General features: G+C 53.6%; 2 protein-coding genes across 2 annotated transcripts; one reads left to right on the top strand and one right to left on the bottom strand.

Annotated features, from left to right (window-relative positions):
- Positions 1-222: 222 nt before the first annotated feature.
- Positions 223-3,773, top strand: UBE2C (ubiquitin conjugating enzyme E2 C). The gene is made up of 6 exons (XM_019972483.2): positions 223-491; positions 1,050-1,077; positions 2,123-2,209; positions 2,649-2,853; positions 2,960-3,019; positions 3,517-3,773. The coding sequence occupies exons 1-6, from the start codon at positions 391-393 to the stop codon at positions 3,573-3,575; spliced, it is 540 nt and encodes a 179-aa protein (XP_019828042.1). The 5' UTR covers positions 223-390; the 3' UTR covers positions 3,576-3,773.
- Positions 3,774-9,218: 5,445 nt separating this feature from the next.
- TNNC2 (troponin C2, fast skeletal type) lies at positions 9,219-12,250 on the bottom strand. The gene is made up of 6 exons (XM_070801782.1): positions 12,095-12,250; positions 10,422-10,476; positions 10,134-10,277; positions 9,945-10,059; positions 9,628-9,764; positions 9,219-9,398 (listed from the first exon to the last, which is right to left on the bottom strand). The coding sequence occupies exons 1-6, from the start codon at positions 12,095-12,097 to the stop codon at positions 9,367-9,369; spliced, it is 486 nt and encodes a 161-aa protein (XP_070657883.1). The 5' UTR covers positions 12,098-12,250; the 3' UTR covers positions 9,219-9,366.
- Between the last annotated feature and the right edge of the window lie 3,393 nt (positions 12,251-15,643).

Consider the following 15,643-nt stretch of genomic DNA (forward strand, 5'->3'; position numbering starts at 1 on the left):
GGACGTGCAGGGTGTTGCCGACTGTAGCCAAGCGTTTGACCTAAAGGGATTCATCCCACGTGGACGGCTTCTAGGCCCTTTAATGGTTGGCGTTTTCCAAAGGCGACCAATCTATTACAGGTTCGTTAATCAATGACAGCCTCTTCTGCCAATCGCCAGTGAGAAGCCCGATTCCGTCGCCCAATAGTGGTACGCTGGTAGAGGGTCTAGCGGTTGCGCGATGACATAGCACTCTGGAGTGCCCCATTGGCTGGATCAAACCCAAGCGAGCCACTGATTGGTTAACGCTGCCGGAGGGTTACAATTCAAACGCGGGCGGGCGGGCCCGCAGCCCTGCAGTTGGAACTGTGAGCTCCGCGTACCGCTTTTCTCCGTCTCATCGCCGCCCGGATGGCTTCCCAGAACCGCGACCCAGTCGCCGCCAGCGTCGCCGCCGCCCGTAAAGGAGCCGAGCCCAGCGGGGGTGCTGCCCGGGGCCCTGTGGGCAAGAGGTGAGTGGTGTGGAGGTAACACCCGCCGAGCCTGGCACGCCCTGGGCATTTGGGGCCAAGAGGGAAGACTTCCAGGACCCCCACCTCCTCCTGGAACGGGTGAGATACGGGAGTTAGAGAGACACGCCAGAAGCTCTCCTGCTCTTAAGAGACACTCCCGAAAGAGGACGAAAGGGGTAGGATCACTGCCAGGATCCTCTGTCAGTGAGCCGAGATGAAGATACTCCGGCGACCCTCGGTGGCTAGGCCGGAGGGTGGCGGAGGAGCGGGGGGGGGGGAGGAAGAAGGGGGGAAATTGAGATCCGGAGAGAGACGCCAGAGAAGCAGATGGAGTTAAGAGTAAGCCAGATCCGTCCTTCGAGATCCTCGAATTAGGGAGGGTGAGGGCTCACTAGGACCCTCCTATGGAAATGGAGGTGACTGTTACCCAGGTGAGTCCGACTTCAGGGTAGAGGAAAGCCTCCGTGACAGCTGCTCCAGAGAGACTGGGGTGGGAGAAGATACCTGGAGTCCTGGCCCATCCAGACTCCTAGGTAACTCCAAGTACTCTTTTTGCAGGCTACAACAGGAGCTGATGACTCTCATGGTGAGTGACTGGTGCCCAGATCCCCAACCAATTGGTCTACCCTTCCACCTCCTAGTCACTTATCAGTGGCTTCCTTTCCTACATCAGGCTCTTTGGTAGTCGTGGGGGTAAAAAGATGAGTCCACCTTTCTCTCTTTTGGAAAGAAGTGAATCCACCCCACCTACACGCCTTCTCTCCCACAATCTCTACTCCCCAGTACCATCCCCCCCACAGTGAAGTTATACCTAAAATACAGCTTTTATACAAGGCCTCTCCTTGTCCTGGCTGGCCCTACTTCCCTGCCCTAAGGTTTGAAAAAAGGGAAAATGTTAGTAGCTCAGTGGTGTCCGACTCTGCAACCCCATGAACTGTAGCCTGGTAGTCTCCTCTGTTGAGGGAACTCTCCAGGCAAGAATACCGGAGTGGGTAGCCATTCCCTTCTCCAGGGGATCTTCCCGCATTGCGGGCAGATTCTTTATCCCCTGAGCCACCAGGGAAGCCCTCAGGTTTATCCACACCCGTCTCTCCATCCTTCTTAATATTTCTAATCCTGTCATACTTTGGAATGCTTCCTTCCTGGACTATGTTTTCTACATTAACCCTAGATACTCAACTCACATCCTTCAATGACCATATTGTTCCTCTTCCCAGTCTGCGAATAGTTTCTGGGCTTCATATATAACCAGCACTCAATAGCATGTTGAGGGAATTCCCTGGTGGTCCAGTGGACTCAACGCTTTTACTGCCTTGGGCCAGGTTCCATCCCTGGTCAGGGAATGAAGATCCCACAAGCCAAAGAACAGCCAAAAAAAAAATAGCATGTTGAACTGAATTCCTACAGCCAGCATTAAAGGTCCAGAGCTGCCTTCTGCTTCCCTACACAGCATCTCCTTTCTTAGCCTGGCAATGAACCTCCACAATCCCAGTACTCCCCTCAGGAAAGCATATCGGTTTGGCCCAGTTGCTTTATTTTGGATCAGAATGTGAGGTTAAGAGGAACGGGTTCACCGACTGGCCCCCCAGGAGCGAACTCTTCCAGCCCAGCATGTGTTGTTTCCTCCCCAGATGTCTGGCGATAAAGGAATTTCTGCCTTCCCTGAATCCGACAACCTCTTCAAATGGGTGGGGACCATCCATGGAGCCGCTGGCACAGTAAGTGCAGGGTTGGGAGAGGTGAGTGTGACTAAGCTGAGTCTGGGTAGAAGTGGGAGGTGAAATCCAAGTGCCAGGTCTGCTTCACGTCTCTTGCCCGGCAGGACACTCCTCTGTGTCTGCTGTGGTGCCCTGAGCTTGTGACCCTGGTCACCCTGAGTACAGTGAGAGGCTGGGTTTAAGGCAGCGCTGTCCATCTGAGACGCGTACAGAGGACCAGACAGCAGAGACAACTGAGCACACTAAGGCTCGTGGGCCTTAGACCAAAGGATCACTGAGGACCCCACCAGATACAAGAGAACGCACCAGACCAGTTTCATGCTTCATCTTCTGTTGAGTCCTGATGAACTCAGGGGTCCTGGCAAGTCCTTTATGTGGAGCTTGGGCTGGGAACTGAGGCTCGGGGCAGGAGGGTTAATCCGTGAATCTCTTTCTCCAGGTATATGAAGACCTGAGGTATAAACTGTCCCTGGAGTTCCCCAGTGGCTACCCTTACAACGCGCCCACGGTGAAGTTCCTCACACCCTGCTACCATCCCAATGTGGACACCCAGGGTAACATCTGTCTGGACATCCTGAAAGACAAGTGGTCCGCCCTGTATGACGTGAGGACCATCCTGCTCTCCATCCAGAGTCTGCTCGGAGGTGACTGTCAGGCCCAGCCCCTCCCCCAGAACCTGGGGACCTGTCAGGACTCCCCCCGGGCCGCCTCTCCTATCCACACCTGACCCTTCTTTTCCTCCACCTGCAGAGCCCAACATTGATAGCCCTTTGAACACACATGCTGCCGAGCTCTGGAAAAACCCCACAGGTAGGTCCTTCATCCTGAGGGCACCAGACCATCCCTCCCCAACCTTCAGAAGCTCCTTCAAACAACAGGAGGAATCCAGTGACTTGGGAATGTGTCCTGATGGCTTAAGGGGGCCGGGGAGGAGGGGAAGACGGTAACCCACTTCCACCTCTTCCTTGATGTGTCCGGTTCTCTTGTTTGCTATAAAATCAGAAAAACTAACCCATTCCACATTAATGGACCTTGGGGAGATTTTAAGTAGAAGACAAAGCTTTGTGCGAATGACTTGCTCTCTCAGGGCCGCTAGGCGCCTCCCCTGTCCCTGAGAGCAGAGCTATCCCCTAGAAGCAGAACCCATCCAGGAGACCTGTCTGAGTGGCCAGCAGAGGGTTAAGCTGTTGTGCTGGGAAACCCCTCCGAGCTCCCCAAAGTCCTCCCACGTGTGTATTCTTGCCGCTCTCTTGCCCACCTTATCCCCTGCCCCCATCAGTCACCAAGACCCGCCTGTTCTCTTCCAGCCTTTAAGAAGTACCTGCAAGAAACCTACTCAAAGCAGGTCTCCAGCCAAGACCCCTGACCTGGGATGTCCAGCTCTCCCTGTGTTCTTTTGTTTTTCTGTTTTTCCTTAGGCACTCTGTCCATGCCTCAATTTCTGTACAGGACTCTGTCTTATCTGTGGTGTCATTTTTGTTTTGTTTCTGTTTTTTAAATTAAGTGTGGTTAAACCCTTGTGATAAATATATTAAATAAATACATTTTGGGGTTTTTATAGCAAGTTGCTGTTTTGTCATTACCCAAGGGTTGGAAGTGCCCAGGGTCGGCAGAGATCAGGTTTAGGATTTGGGTTCTCTGCTCCACAGCCCAGGGAGTAGAAACAGCTGATAGGCTGTAGGGCTGAGCAAGGAAGTGACAGGATTCCCTCCCTTGTAACCTGAGTTATTTTATGATTCTGCATCTGTTTCCTCATCTATAAAACAGGTGTCACAAAATGCTAGTTTCTGGGAGTTCCCTGGGGGTCTAGTGGTGAGGAGTCAATGCTTTCACTGTTGCAGCCCGGGTTCAACCCCTGGGAACTGAGATCCCAGAAGCCACACAGCGTGGCAATAAATAAATACTAATTTAAAGAAAAGCAAAATGCTGATCTTATGGAGTGGTGACACAGACCAGGAACACAGGTGTTGTCCCAGTTGTGTTGCAGATGAAGCTGAGCCAGATCTTAAGACTGAAATGGAGCGATACAGTGTGTGTGTGTGTGTGTGTGTGTGTGTGTGTGTGTGTGTGTGTGTGTGTGTGTGTGTGTGTGTGTGTGTGTGTGTGTGTGTGTGTGTGTGTGTGTGTGTGTGTGTGTTAGAGAGGGCTGGGAGGAGGACCAGCTACCCACTTTATGACAGTAGATTTTTTGACCCTGAAGAAGGAGCAAGATGACATTCAGGTAACAACTACAGCCGGCCCAGGGTCTGGGGAGACAGCCAGGGGAAGTTTTCTGGATGAAGGTCATAAGTCACCCCTGGCCCAGGTCCTCCACTGATGGTTCCATCTCCACTGGGGCACATTCACCTGCTCCATCTCCCAGCATTTCCTCTGCTGCACCACTGGTCCAGAGCCCCAGCCCCCTGGGCCATCTTTCCACTGACCCACCATAGGCCTTTGGGCCCCCGGAAGGAAACCCCCGTGTTGACCAGCTGGGTCCCAGCAGGCCGAGGTGCTATGCCCTGCCCAGGTCCTGCAGGAAGATCTCCATGAGAAGCTTAGGTGCACTCAAACAAAGCCCGAGCGTTGCCCTGCTCGCCTAGCCTGGTCAACTGTCTGCAGCTGCTTGTGCAGGCCTGGGGTAGGACAGGAGGAGGAGATAGCAGGGAGACCATCAGGAAGGTTCTCACCCACCTTTTTCTCTTAATCCAGCTAGCCCACATCCCTGTGCCCCGACCAAGCTGTCACATGTGGAAAGAACTGCGGTTGGAACTTAAATGTCCTCTGATCAATTTCTTCATCTCAAATTGTGCTGTTGGCTCTCTCCTTGGAGCTTAGACTCAAGTTGTTCAATCTGCTGTGCATATAAACCTTCCTGGGATTTTATTCAAATACAAATTTTGATTCCGTCCGTCTGGGTGGGGCCTGACGCTCTGCAGTTCCAATTGGCTCCCAGGTGGTATCACTGCTGTTGTCTAGTTAAAGGTACAGAGCTGTCTTCTCAAGGTGTGCTCCTTCCACGTGTCACCTGGATCTGGCTAGAAATGCAAGTTCTTGGCCCCAGTAATCTGTCCAGATGATTCTGATGCTGTCAAATTGAAAATCACCAGACCAGGCTTCCCTGGTGGCCCAGTGGTTCAGAATCTGTCTGCCAATGCAAGGGACACAGGTTCAACTCCTGGTCCAGGAAGATCCCATATGCTACAAGGCAACTGAGCTCATATGCCACAACTACTGAGCCTACACTCTATAGAGTCCACCAGCCACAACCCCTGAGCCCACGCATGCCCTAGAGGCCATGCCCTGCAAAAAGAGAAGCCACTGCAGTAAGAACCCCAAGCATTGCAACTAAGAGTAACCCCGCTTGCTGCAAATAAGACCCAGTGCAGCCAGAAATAAATAAAATTTAAAAAAAAAAAAAAGTCACCAGGCCAGGAGATGTCTGAGAAGAGCAGCGCTCAGAATCTGACACTAAATTGGTTCTTAAGTGCTGACCAAGGTGGATAAGTCTTTGCCTGCCTTAGGAAGCCTCCTTATGTACTTTGCTAGATCATGGTGTCTGATCCCCCCAGATGGTCACGTGGCCTACAAGTGTCAGTCACAGAGACCCAACTCCACATTGTCATTCAGAACTAATCCCTCCAAGAAAGTAAAATTGCTTTATTGACTACTACTAGGGCTGCTAAAAGAGGAGGGAGTCAGTCTGGGCTGCTGGTGGAGACAGCTGCAAATAAAAAGAATGCCAAGCAGAAACAAATAGCTGAGAGATGACATTGAAACTCTGGCCTCCACTTCACGCCTTGGCATCCCAGTGTCATGAGTCAACAAATCTTTTTCGTGTAAGTCAGTTTGACTTCAGTTTCGGACACTAGCTCAGTAAGTATGAGAAGGTGGTCGTGGTGGTTGCTAAGTCGCTAAGTCATGCCCGATTCTTGTGAAGCCATGGACTGTAGCCTGCTAGGCTCCTGTGATGATTGTCATTCTCATTCATTCAGTACAACGGTTGAGTGCCTACTAGGTAAAGGCCCTAGGTTGGGGGCTGGGGATAAGGCAGGGAAGAAGACACAGTGCTGTCCTCGAGGAAAGTGAAGTTTAGGGAACAGATAGACATATCAATGGGGCATCCGAGGTGGCTCAGTGGTAAAGCCTCCGCCTGCCAATCCCTGGAATGGGAAGATCCCCTGGAGAAGGAAACAGCAACCCATTCCAGTATCCTTGCCTGGGAAATCACATGGACGGAGGAGCCTGGCAGGCTACAGTCCATGGGGTCACAAAGAGTCAAACACAACCAAGCGACTGAACACATACACAAGCGAAGGCATGTCAATAGCAGGAATAAGTGGTGGTTAAAGTAGAACTGTGTTAGAATTCCTGATCCACTCCCATATTACTTGTACACACTTGGGAACTTAGAGCAAACCTCTCTGTAAAATGGAAATATTAGTAGCTACCTCATAGGATAGAACAGCGCCTCAGAATAGTGCCTGACACACAAAAAGCACTAAATAAAAGCCGGATGTGGGAGATCCCTGGCAGTCTAGTGGTTAGGATTCCAGGCTTCCACTGACAGGGCTTGGGTTCAGTCCCCAGTCAGGGAACTGAGATAAGCCACGTGGTGTGGCAAAAAAAAAACAAAAACAGCGCTAGGCTCACATGTTGCTATGAGCACTCAGAGGTGAGTGAGGCACCTAACAAAGATGGGGAGGGTCAAAGAAGGCTCTTTGGAGAAGGGAATTGGGCCGTGTGGGAGGTAATAGGCAGTTCATGAAGCCTTGAGCAGGGCAGTGACATGATCAGATTTGGTTTTGGAAAGATCCTTCTGGCCACCATCTGTCTAGGTAGTGAGTGGCTGGAAGGAAGTTTGCTACTGTTATCAATAGCCTGGTAAGCAATGGTGGTGACCTGAGTTATGACGCTCAGTGGGCTTGGAGAGGAGGGATGAAGTGGTAGGGAGACAAAGTGGCAGGGCCCAGTAAGTAAATTAGAGGTGGGAAACGAGTTTCAGAATTTCTGACTTGGGTATCATCCCTGAGAAAGACACCACAAGACAAGATGGAGGAGGGAGATTTATCAATTTACAGCAGAGCCAGTTTGAAGCACTCAGGACGCCCAGAAAGAACTGTCAACTGCTAGTCTTACTCCTGTTTCCACCCCACAGCCATACCGTCTCGGTCAGTGGTCCCCAGCCTTTTGGGCACCAGGGACCAATTTCATGGAAGACAATTATCCACCAACCAGAGTGGTAGGTGGGGGGATGGTTTCAGGATGATTCAAGCACACTACATTTCTATTATTATTACATTGTGATAAATAATTATATAACTCACCATAATGCAGAATCAGATCATCAGGCATTAGATTCTTGTGCAATCTAGATCCCTCACATGCATAGTTCACAGTAGGGTTTGCACTCCTTTGAGAATCCAATACTGCCACTGATCTTACCGGACATGAAGCTCAGGAGGTAATGTGAGCGATGGGGAATGGCTATGAATACAGATGAAGTTTCAATCCTCACTCACTAACTCACCTCTCACCTCCTGCTGTGTGGCCCACTTCCTAATAGGCCATGGACTGGTACCGTACCCGGTACTGGGGATTGGGGACCTCTGATCTAAGTTATCATCTATATGTCTGGGTAAGATGGTTGGATGGCATCACCAGCTCAATGGACATGAGTCTGAGCAAGCTCCAGGAGCTGGTGATGGACATGGAAGCCTGGCATGCTGCAGTCCATGGGGTTGCAAAGAGTTGGGCATGACTGAGCAACTGAACTGAACTGATATGTCTGGGTACGTCATTCCACTCGGTGTTAGTTTCCTCAACTGTAAAATGGAAATAAGGGCATCTGTCCCTGGGGTTGTGTGGATAAATGAGACAATGAACAGCACACAGTAGGCACTCATAGGGATGATAACTAACCTCCAGCACTGTTCCTGGTTGGAAATACCATCCAGGAAACATGAATGAGACAGAAAGGGGAGAAGAAAACACGGAGTTGGAGAGAGAGAGCTAGAGCGATGAATAAGAGTTCAATGTTTTAAGATGATAACGACATTACTAAAAGGATTTACTGTATGCTGACTCTGTGCCAGCCTCTGTTCTAAGCACTTGGTACACATTAACTAGTCCTTCCAACGCTGTGAAAGTGAAAGTCACTCAGTCCTGTCCGATTCTTTGGGACCCCATGGACTGTACAATCCATAGAATTCTCCAGGCCAGAATATTGGAGTGGGTAGCCTTCTCCTTCTCCAGGGGATCTTCCCAACCCAGGGATCAAACCCAGATCTCTGACATTGCAGGCGAATTCTCTACCAGCTGAGCCACCAGGGAAGGCCAAAGATATGTACTGTCATTGTCCCCACTTTACAGATTAGGATAGGGAGCAGAGAGTGGTTTGTCACCGGCAGTGAGGATTCAGACTTAGCTTTACCAAAGCCAAACTACCACCGCACCTAATTAGTTTCAGCCCGACTCTCACTATCATTGAGTTGTGTCCAAAAGAGCTCTGGTCGCCAGAGTGCAGCCAGTCAGCGCACGGATCAAGGAAGGACGCGATGGTATCTGAGCTGGGTCGTGGTATCTTGGAGATGGCACCTGAGCTGAGTTGAAGGATTTGCCAAGGCTTTAATAAGAGGAAGAAGGGGAGTCCAAGGAGAGAGAACAACGTGTGCAAAGGCCCGAGGGCTTAAAGTGCACCCCACCTCCAGAGCAAGAGAGAGAGGCCGAAGCCTGTCGAGGGGAGGGGCAACTGTGAGAAGGAGGGGATGGAATCTGGATTTGCTTCTAGAAGCAGAGGGGACCCTGGAAGCGCCAGGCGCCACACAGCCCCTCAGCTAAGCTGTCACGCACGCTCAGTCGCGAAACTTCCGAGGGCACGGAACGCCACCTCGGGTTCCCGGGTCCCGCTGCGCTCGGACCGGAGGACGCTCGGGCGGCTCCAGCCTTGCGGCGCCCTGGACGGTGGCCCAACCAGGCGGCCCCGGACACACGATCCGTCCCGGTCCTCCCCTCTACTCAAGCCACGCGCTTTGCAATGTTTCCTTTTATTCCTTCCAGACACATCCCCAGAAGGGGCCGCGCCTCCCGCCCGGGGCGGGGGAACGAAAGCGGCTCGGGGGGCGGCGCCGCCCACGCCCGAGGGCCGCGCGGTGTCGATGGCTGCAAGGGCCGACTTCTTACTGCACGCCCTCCATCATCTTCAGGAACTCTGCGGGAAAGGATACGGTGGGGCGCTCACGAGTCTCCCCGCGGCGGACTAGGCCGGGTCCCGGGGTGGGGCGGGGGACCTGCCTCTTAGACGCGGCCCGGGCTGTTAGCCGATACATTGCCCAAAACCAGCCCGCGGGAGGCGGGGAAAAACCTGGCCCCGCCCCGCCCTCAAGGCGGAGGACGCTCCCGTCCGCGGGCCCCGGTCCCCGCGCGCCCCAGACCCTCACCGTCGAAGTCAATGCGGCCGTCGTTGTTCTTGTCCCCGTCCTTCATCAGGGATTCGAGCTCCTCGTCTGTCACGTGCTCCCCGGAGGCTCGGAAAATCTCCGCCAGCTCCTCGGCGTCGATGTAGCCGTCCGCGTTCCTGCGGGAGTGTAGGGCCGGGGCGGGGAGGGGGGCGCTCAGGGCCCGCAGGTGCGATCCGCCCACGCCACGCCCCCCGCCTGCACCCCCATCCGCCCCCCCACCCCCCAGAACCTTCCGGCCCTGCGGGCCACATTCAGACTGCTCCGCGCCTTGGCTGCCCCCCGGGCCTCCGACGCACTTGTCGAAGATGCGGAAACACTCAGCCAGCTCCTCCTCGGTCTTGCCCTTGGCGTCCTCTTTCATCTGGCGCACCATCATGACCAAGAACTCCTCGAAGTCGATGGTGCCGCTGCCTGAGGGGAGCGGGTGGTAAGTGGGCCCGAGCCCTGGCTGCCACGCCCCCCACCCCCGAAGGCCGCCGGCTCACCATCCTCATCCACCTCCTCGATGATGGCGTCCAGCTCCTCTTTGGTGGGTGTCTGGCCCAGCATCCTCATCACGGTGCCCAGCTCCTTGACGCTGATGTCCCCGCCGCCGTCCGCGTCGAACATGTCAAAGGCGGCCTTGAACTCTGCCAGGGCGAGGAGGGCAGAGGGCTGAAGTGAGCCTGGCGAGACTGTCAGCCTCACATCCACATACTGTCTCCCCGCCTGCCCAGACTCCAGGTTCCCCGGCACCCCGCCTCCCAGCAGCCAGCCCGCCCACCCCCACTCACCAGCGATCATCTCCTCGCTGAGGTAGGACCGGGCCTCAGCCTGCTGGTCCGTCGTCTGCAGAAGACACGGGCCATCAAAGAGTCGAAAGGACAGCCCGGAGTACATTCCTGCCTTCACCCCGTTCTCCTGCACCCCCATTTCTGTACGTGCCCCCTAAGTCCCTGCAGAGCAACAGCTTCCAGTTGCCCCACTCTGGGCATGCCCCCACAGCACCCAGCTCCACTTTTGAAGAACTGGGGATTATGTCTCGCTTGTCTATCGGAGATCAAGTCAGGACCTCCATCCCCATGACCTTCCGCGAGTCATTAAATGTACCTCATTCCCTCATCTCTTCTCAGCAGCTTTTCCGGGATCAGCTGGAATCAGCCCAGTGAGAAAGAAAGCTTTGTAAAGTGCCAGCACGATTCCAGCATGGTTTTCCAGTTTCCCCTACCTGCTCATCACACTTGGTACTTTAATAGTGAAGTCACTCAGTCGTGTCCTACTCTTTGCGGCCCCATGGACTGTAGCCTACCATGCTCCTCTCTCCATGGGATTCTCCAAGCAAGAACACTGGAGTGGGTTGCCATTTCCTTCTCCAGGGGATCTTCTCAACCCAGGGATCGAATCCGGATCTCCCGCATTGCAGGCAGACACTTTAACTTCTGAGCCACCAGGGAAGCCCGGTACTTTAATAGGTGCTCAATAAATGTTTGCGGTCACACAAATAATAATGTGACAGAAAGTTACTGATTACTGACCAAGGGTCAGGCCATAGACCAGGCACTGGTACCACCAAGGAATCAGGCACATTCCCTCCCTCAGAACTTGCAGAGACAGAGGGTGTAAGCTTCCTTCGGACGACTCAGTCATCGGAGTAAATACCACTCGGTGCTGGGCAGAGTGGGATGTGGGCCTTGTGGGGGTGACAGATGGCTCTGGAGAGTTCCGGTCACATCCAAGCCCAGACACCCAGCTGGGGCTTTGGACTGAGGCTGGTGGTGAGGGAGTGCTGAAGCATCCTAGGAGTCCTTTGGCTGGCTGGCAGCCGCCTGTCCTCCCTGTCTCCCTCCTCCCCTCCCCCTCCCCAGTCCTGAGCCAGAAGGGCAGACTATTTTTAGTAAGGCATGGGCAACAGCAGCTGCCCTGCGGGTCCAGTTACTCCTTGAAGAGAAGTGGGGAGGGCTCTTGGAGGAGAAGCACAGCCTCAAATCCCAGCCCCTCTCAGGGAGGCTGACATCTCTCTAACCCTGCTCTGTCATCTTTGGCCCCTTGGAGCTCTGGGGGTCCTGCTCCTGAGCAGGCCTCCTGTCTTCCAGAGGAGGGCTTTAGCAAGGCTTCCAGCCCATCCCCCCACCACCACTCACTGCCTTGCTGGATAACCCCCTCTCCACCACGAGGGAGACAAGCTAAGGCCCACTCACAATCCCCTGATCCACACTGCTAGAAGCCTCAGAAGATCTCAGGGAACCAGCAAGCCTGGAGGATGGGCCCCTGGAACGTCCTCACAGCCCTCCCCTTCCAAAACAAGTCCAAGGCCCTCTTCCAGCCTTCCTCCCAGACACCGGCGTTCCAGGAGCCTTCAGATTCCATCTTCAAACATCCAAGTGACTGCCCCACCAAGAACCCAGATCTGAAAGATGCCCAGAAGAGCTCCAGTGAGGGCAGAGAGGAAGTCCCTTCTGGTGCTTACCATTTTGCAGGTCAACCTGGGCTCCCACTCTAGGTCACCTTCTCCGTACTCCACCACCCAAAGATGCCCTGGCCCGCTCTAGCCCCTCAGATTTGTAGGGGCACCCTCTCCTCCCACCTCCCTGCTCCCCAGGACCGATGCCCTGGCCAATCAGATCCTGGGGTCAGTGAGCCACCCCCTCCCAGAGTCCTAGCCCATTACCTAATTTAGCCAAGGGCCCTTGCAGAGAAATTTAAGCCTCTGAGCAGGTGGCGGGCTTGACGTCCTAGATTCTTGTGAGGAGAACCCGCCCTGCTCTGCCACTCCTAGTGAGCCCCCCCGCCCCACCCCCAAGAAGCACGCTTGCTCCAAGATGGGTGAGGAAGATCAGGATAGAGGAAAGAGAGGCAGCATAGTAGCATGGAAGAGCACAAGCCTTGACGTTCAAAACCCAAGATCCAAGTCCTATCTCTACAAGCTGTGCATACATGGGCATGTGGCAATGCCACTCTGAGCTTCAGTTTCCTTGTGTGTGAGATGAAGACAGTCATAACCTTCCTCCCAGAGAAACCATGGTAAACAGGAGCTTGGGTTTAAGTCACTGGGCTTGTGCCAACTACTTAAAGTCAGTGCTTTGCAAGTGGAGTGTTTTGTCTTTGAATCAGAGACCAGAGGGGGACGAGACAGGATGAGGGGAAATTGACAGCCACAGTTACTGAACCTCTGCTAAGCGTTTTAATCATCTGATCTCACCCAGTACTCATCCTGTGAGGAAGCAACTATGGTTATTCCCCTTTTTACCAGGGAGCTTTGTAAATCATAAAGCTCTATAGTCACTTTGGGGATTCTTATTCATTCTGACTGAGAGGAAGTTGGGGCAGACGGTCCTCCAGGGACCTGTCTGGAGGGAAAAATGAATAGAGGGGTCCAGGAAACGGGGTGTGCACTTGGAACAGAAATAAACATTGAAAGTAGATTCTTCTCTCAAGCTTACCTTGTCCAGGAAAGGAGGTTTGGGGATTCACTTTTTTAGCGGGGGAGGGGACCAGGGGAGGTTTCACTAAGTAAATGCAGGGACAACTGGCCCTTTGCTGGAGCTCGGGGAAGAAGTCTGGAGGAGTTCAGCTGGCCTCCTAGAGAGTGAAGGGGTGGGTGGATCAAGTCAAATCCGAAGGGAGACCACCCTGAGAATCCACGGGGTCCACCAGGGTGTTGGGATGGGCAACATTCATGGACTCTCATCAAGTAACAGAAAGAGCACGATGATGACTAAACACAGGGGCTGGGGCCAGGGAGAGGGGGCTGGACACCAAGGAAGGCAGACGGACAGTGGCAGCTGGGCTGCCTTCTTGCCCTACATAGATATTCCCAAGGAAAGCTCTGTGGAGCCAGGCCAGGCTAAATAAGGCCTCCCCCATCCAGGCCCAGGGCCAAAGGGTGATGCTCTCCAGGGGGTGCCTATTTGGACACAAACATTGGAACCACTTGATCCTTTAGGAACAGAGTATAGAGAGTATAGAACTCCCAGCAATCCTTTGTTCATTAGTTTGTTCTTTAATATATTCGGGGAAATAGATAAGGTCCAAACTCAGTGTGGCCAAGCAAGGTCCCACTGACCCTTCCATTTTCATTCCCACCTTACAAGTGGTTCTGCTCTGGTTCAAGCTAAAATGCAGCTCCAAACACCACCCTTTATAGCCCTCAAAGCCCTTGCACGTGTAGGTTTGTAGGTGTTTTTTTTAATATTTACTTATTTGGCTGTGCCGGGTCTTAGCTGAGGCATGTGGTACGTTCCATCTTCATTGAGGCATGCAGGATCTTTAGTTGTGGCCTGTGAACGCTTAGTTGCAGCATGTGGGATCCAGTTCCCTGACCAGGGATTGAACTTGGGGCCCCTGCAATGGGAGCTCAGAGTCTTAGCCACTGGACCAGGAGTGAAGTCCCTCAGTTTCTTCGTCTTAAAAATGGACGATTCTTGTCCACTAACAGCCTGTTCCCCAGGAGGTTGTGAGGGTTAGATATGACACCTTTTCAAGTGCCGAGAACCAGGTGGAGGATACCGTGGAACCTCAGGAAATGACAGCCTTGCCTCATGCGCCGAGGGATGGCAGGGAGTGTGTTCGATTCAAAGCCATTCCCCCACCCCTGTCTCCTGCACATTTAAAAAGGGCAGGAGTGGACTTCCCTGGTGGCGGAGAGGATAAGAATCTGCCTCCCAAAGCAGGGGACATGAGTTCAATCCCTGGTCTGAGAAGATTCCACATGCTGCAGAGCAACTAAGCCCATGCTCCACAACTACTGAACCCTCGCTCCAGAGCGAGGGTTGGAGCCACAACTTCCAAGCCCAAGTGCTGCAACTACTGAAGCCCAGGTGCCTGGAGCCTGTGCTCTGCAACAAGAGAAGCCACTGCAATGAGAAGCCTGTGAACCACAACGAAACAAAGAGTAGCCCCTACTCGCCACAACTAGAGAAGGCCAGGCAAAGCAACAAAGCCCAGCGCAGCCAAAAGTAAAATTAAAAAAAAAAAAATTTAAAGAAGAAGGAGCTACTATCAGAGATTTTATCTGATCATACAATATAACTAGCAATATCTTCCCTGCTAGGGACTGATAGCTAGGCCTTCTGACAGGAAGGGACAATAAATTCTTGACCTACAGCTGCCTTCTGGATAAAAGATAAAAACACAGCTTGTTAGAGGAATTGCTGAGATTGCAACTGACATCGCAAGATAAAAAACAGGATGTGGAACTCAGGAGACCTGGGCTGCAAGGCTCCACTCTCAGAAACCTCTGGCAAGCTGTGTGACTTCAGGCAAGTAACTCAGCCCCTCTGGGTCTCAGTTTCCTCGTTTGTCTATGTGCTCTGTGTGAGGCAGGCTCAAATGAGATTGTAAGAACTTGTGAACACTGGAGAAACAATAATCACTGTGTAACTGATGATCCTCTTAGCCCCTGCTCTGAGCTAAGCTCTGGACTAGGGTCCTTTTGGAGAGCTGCAAAATTCGTGCTTCAGTTCTTATTGTTCTTGTTTTACGTATGAGAAAACCTAGGCCACTAGAGGTTAGATTCCATCTCAGATCACATGGCTTCTCTTGGCCTCGGTTTCCTCCCAGAAGAGATGGGTTTCTGACTGCCGCGCAGTGACTTTGTAAAGTTAAAGAGTGCTGGGTGGAAATGAGGGGATAGTCTGCGGCCAGCCTTGGTCTCCGGGAGGGATGGGCGGATTCAAGGAGGGCGTAGCCCCCTCCGGATTGGGGACGATCCCGGAGGAGGCCTGGCCTACCCAGGATTCCCATAGCCCTCCTGGAGCGAAGGGCCCGGGATTCCCGGGCGGCTCCGGGAGCGGGCGGGGCGGGAGGCGGGCCAGCGGCAGGAAGGGGCCGGAGCAGCGCTCGGAGCGGACTGGGCCGGTTCGGTGCAACCCGGTCGGCCTCGGCCAGCCTCCGGGAGCTGCACCGGGGAGAGGGGCGCCCCGGAGTGCGCCGCGGGGCGCAGGAGGCACGGCCGCGGGGAGAGCCCCCGGACCCCTCAACGGGCAGGGGCGGGACCTCCACGGCGCCCCGCCCACCC

The sequence above is a fragment of the Bos indicus genome, chromosome 13, assembly GCF_029378745.1.
Source record: "Bos indicus isolate NIAB-ARS_2022 breed Sahiwal x Tharparkar chromosome 13, NIAB-ARS_B.indTharparkar_mat_pri_1.0, whole genome shotgun sequence".
Taxonomy (NCBI): Eukaryota; Metazoa; Chordata; class Mammalia; order Artiodactyla; family Bovidae; genus Bos; species Bos indicus.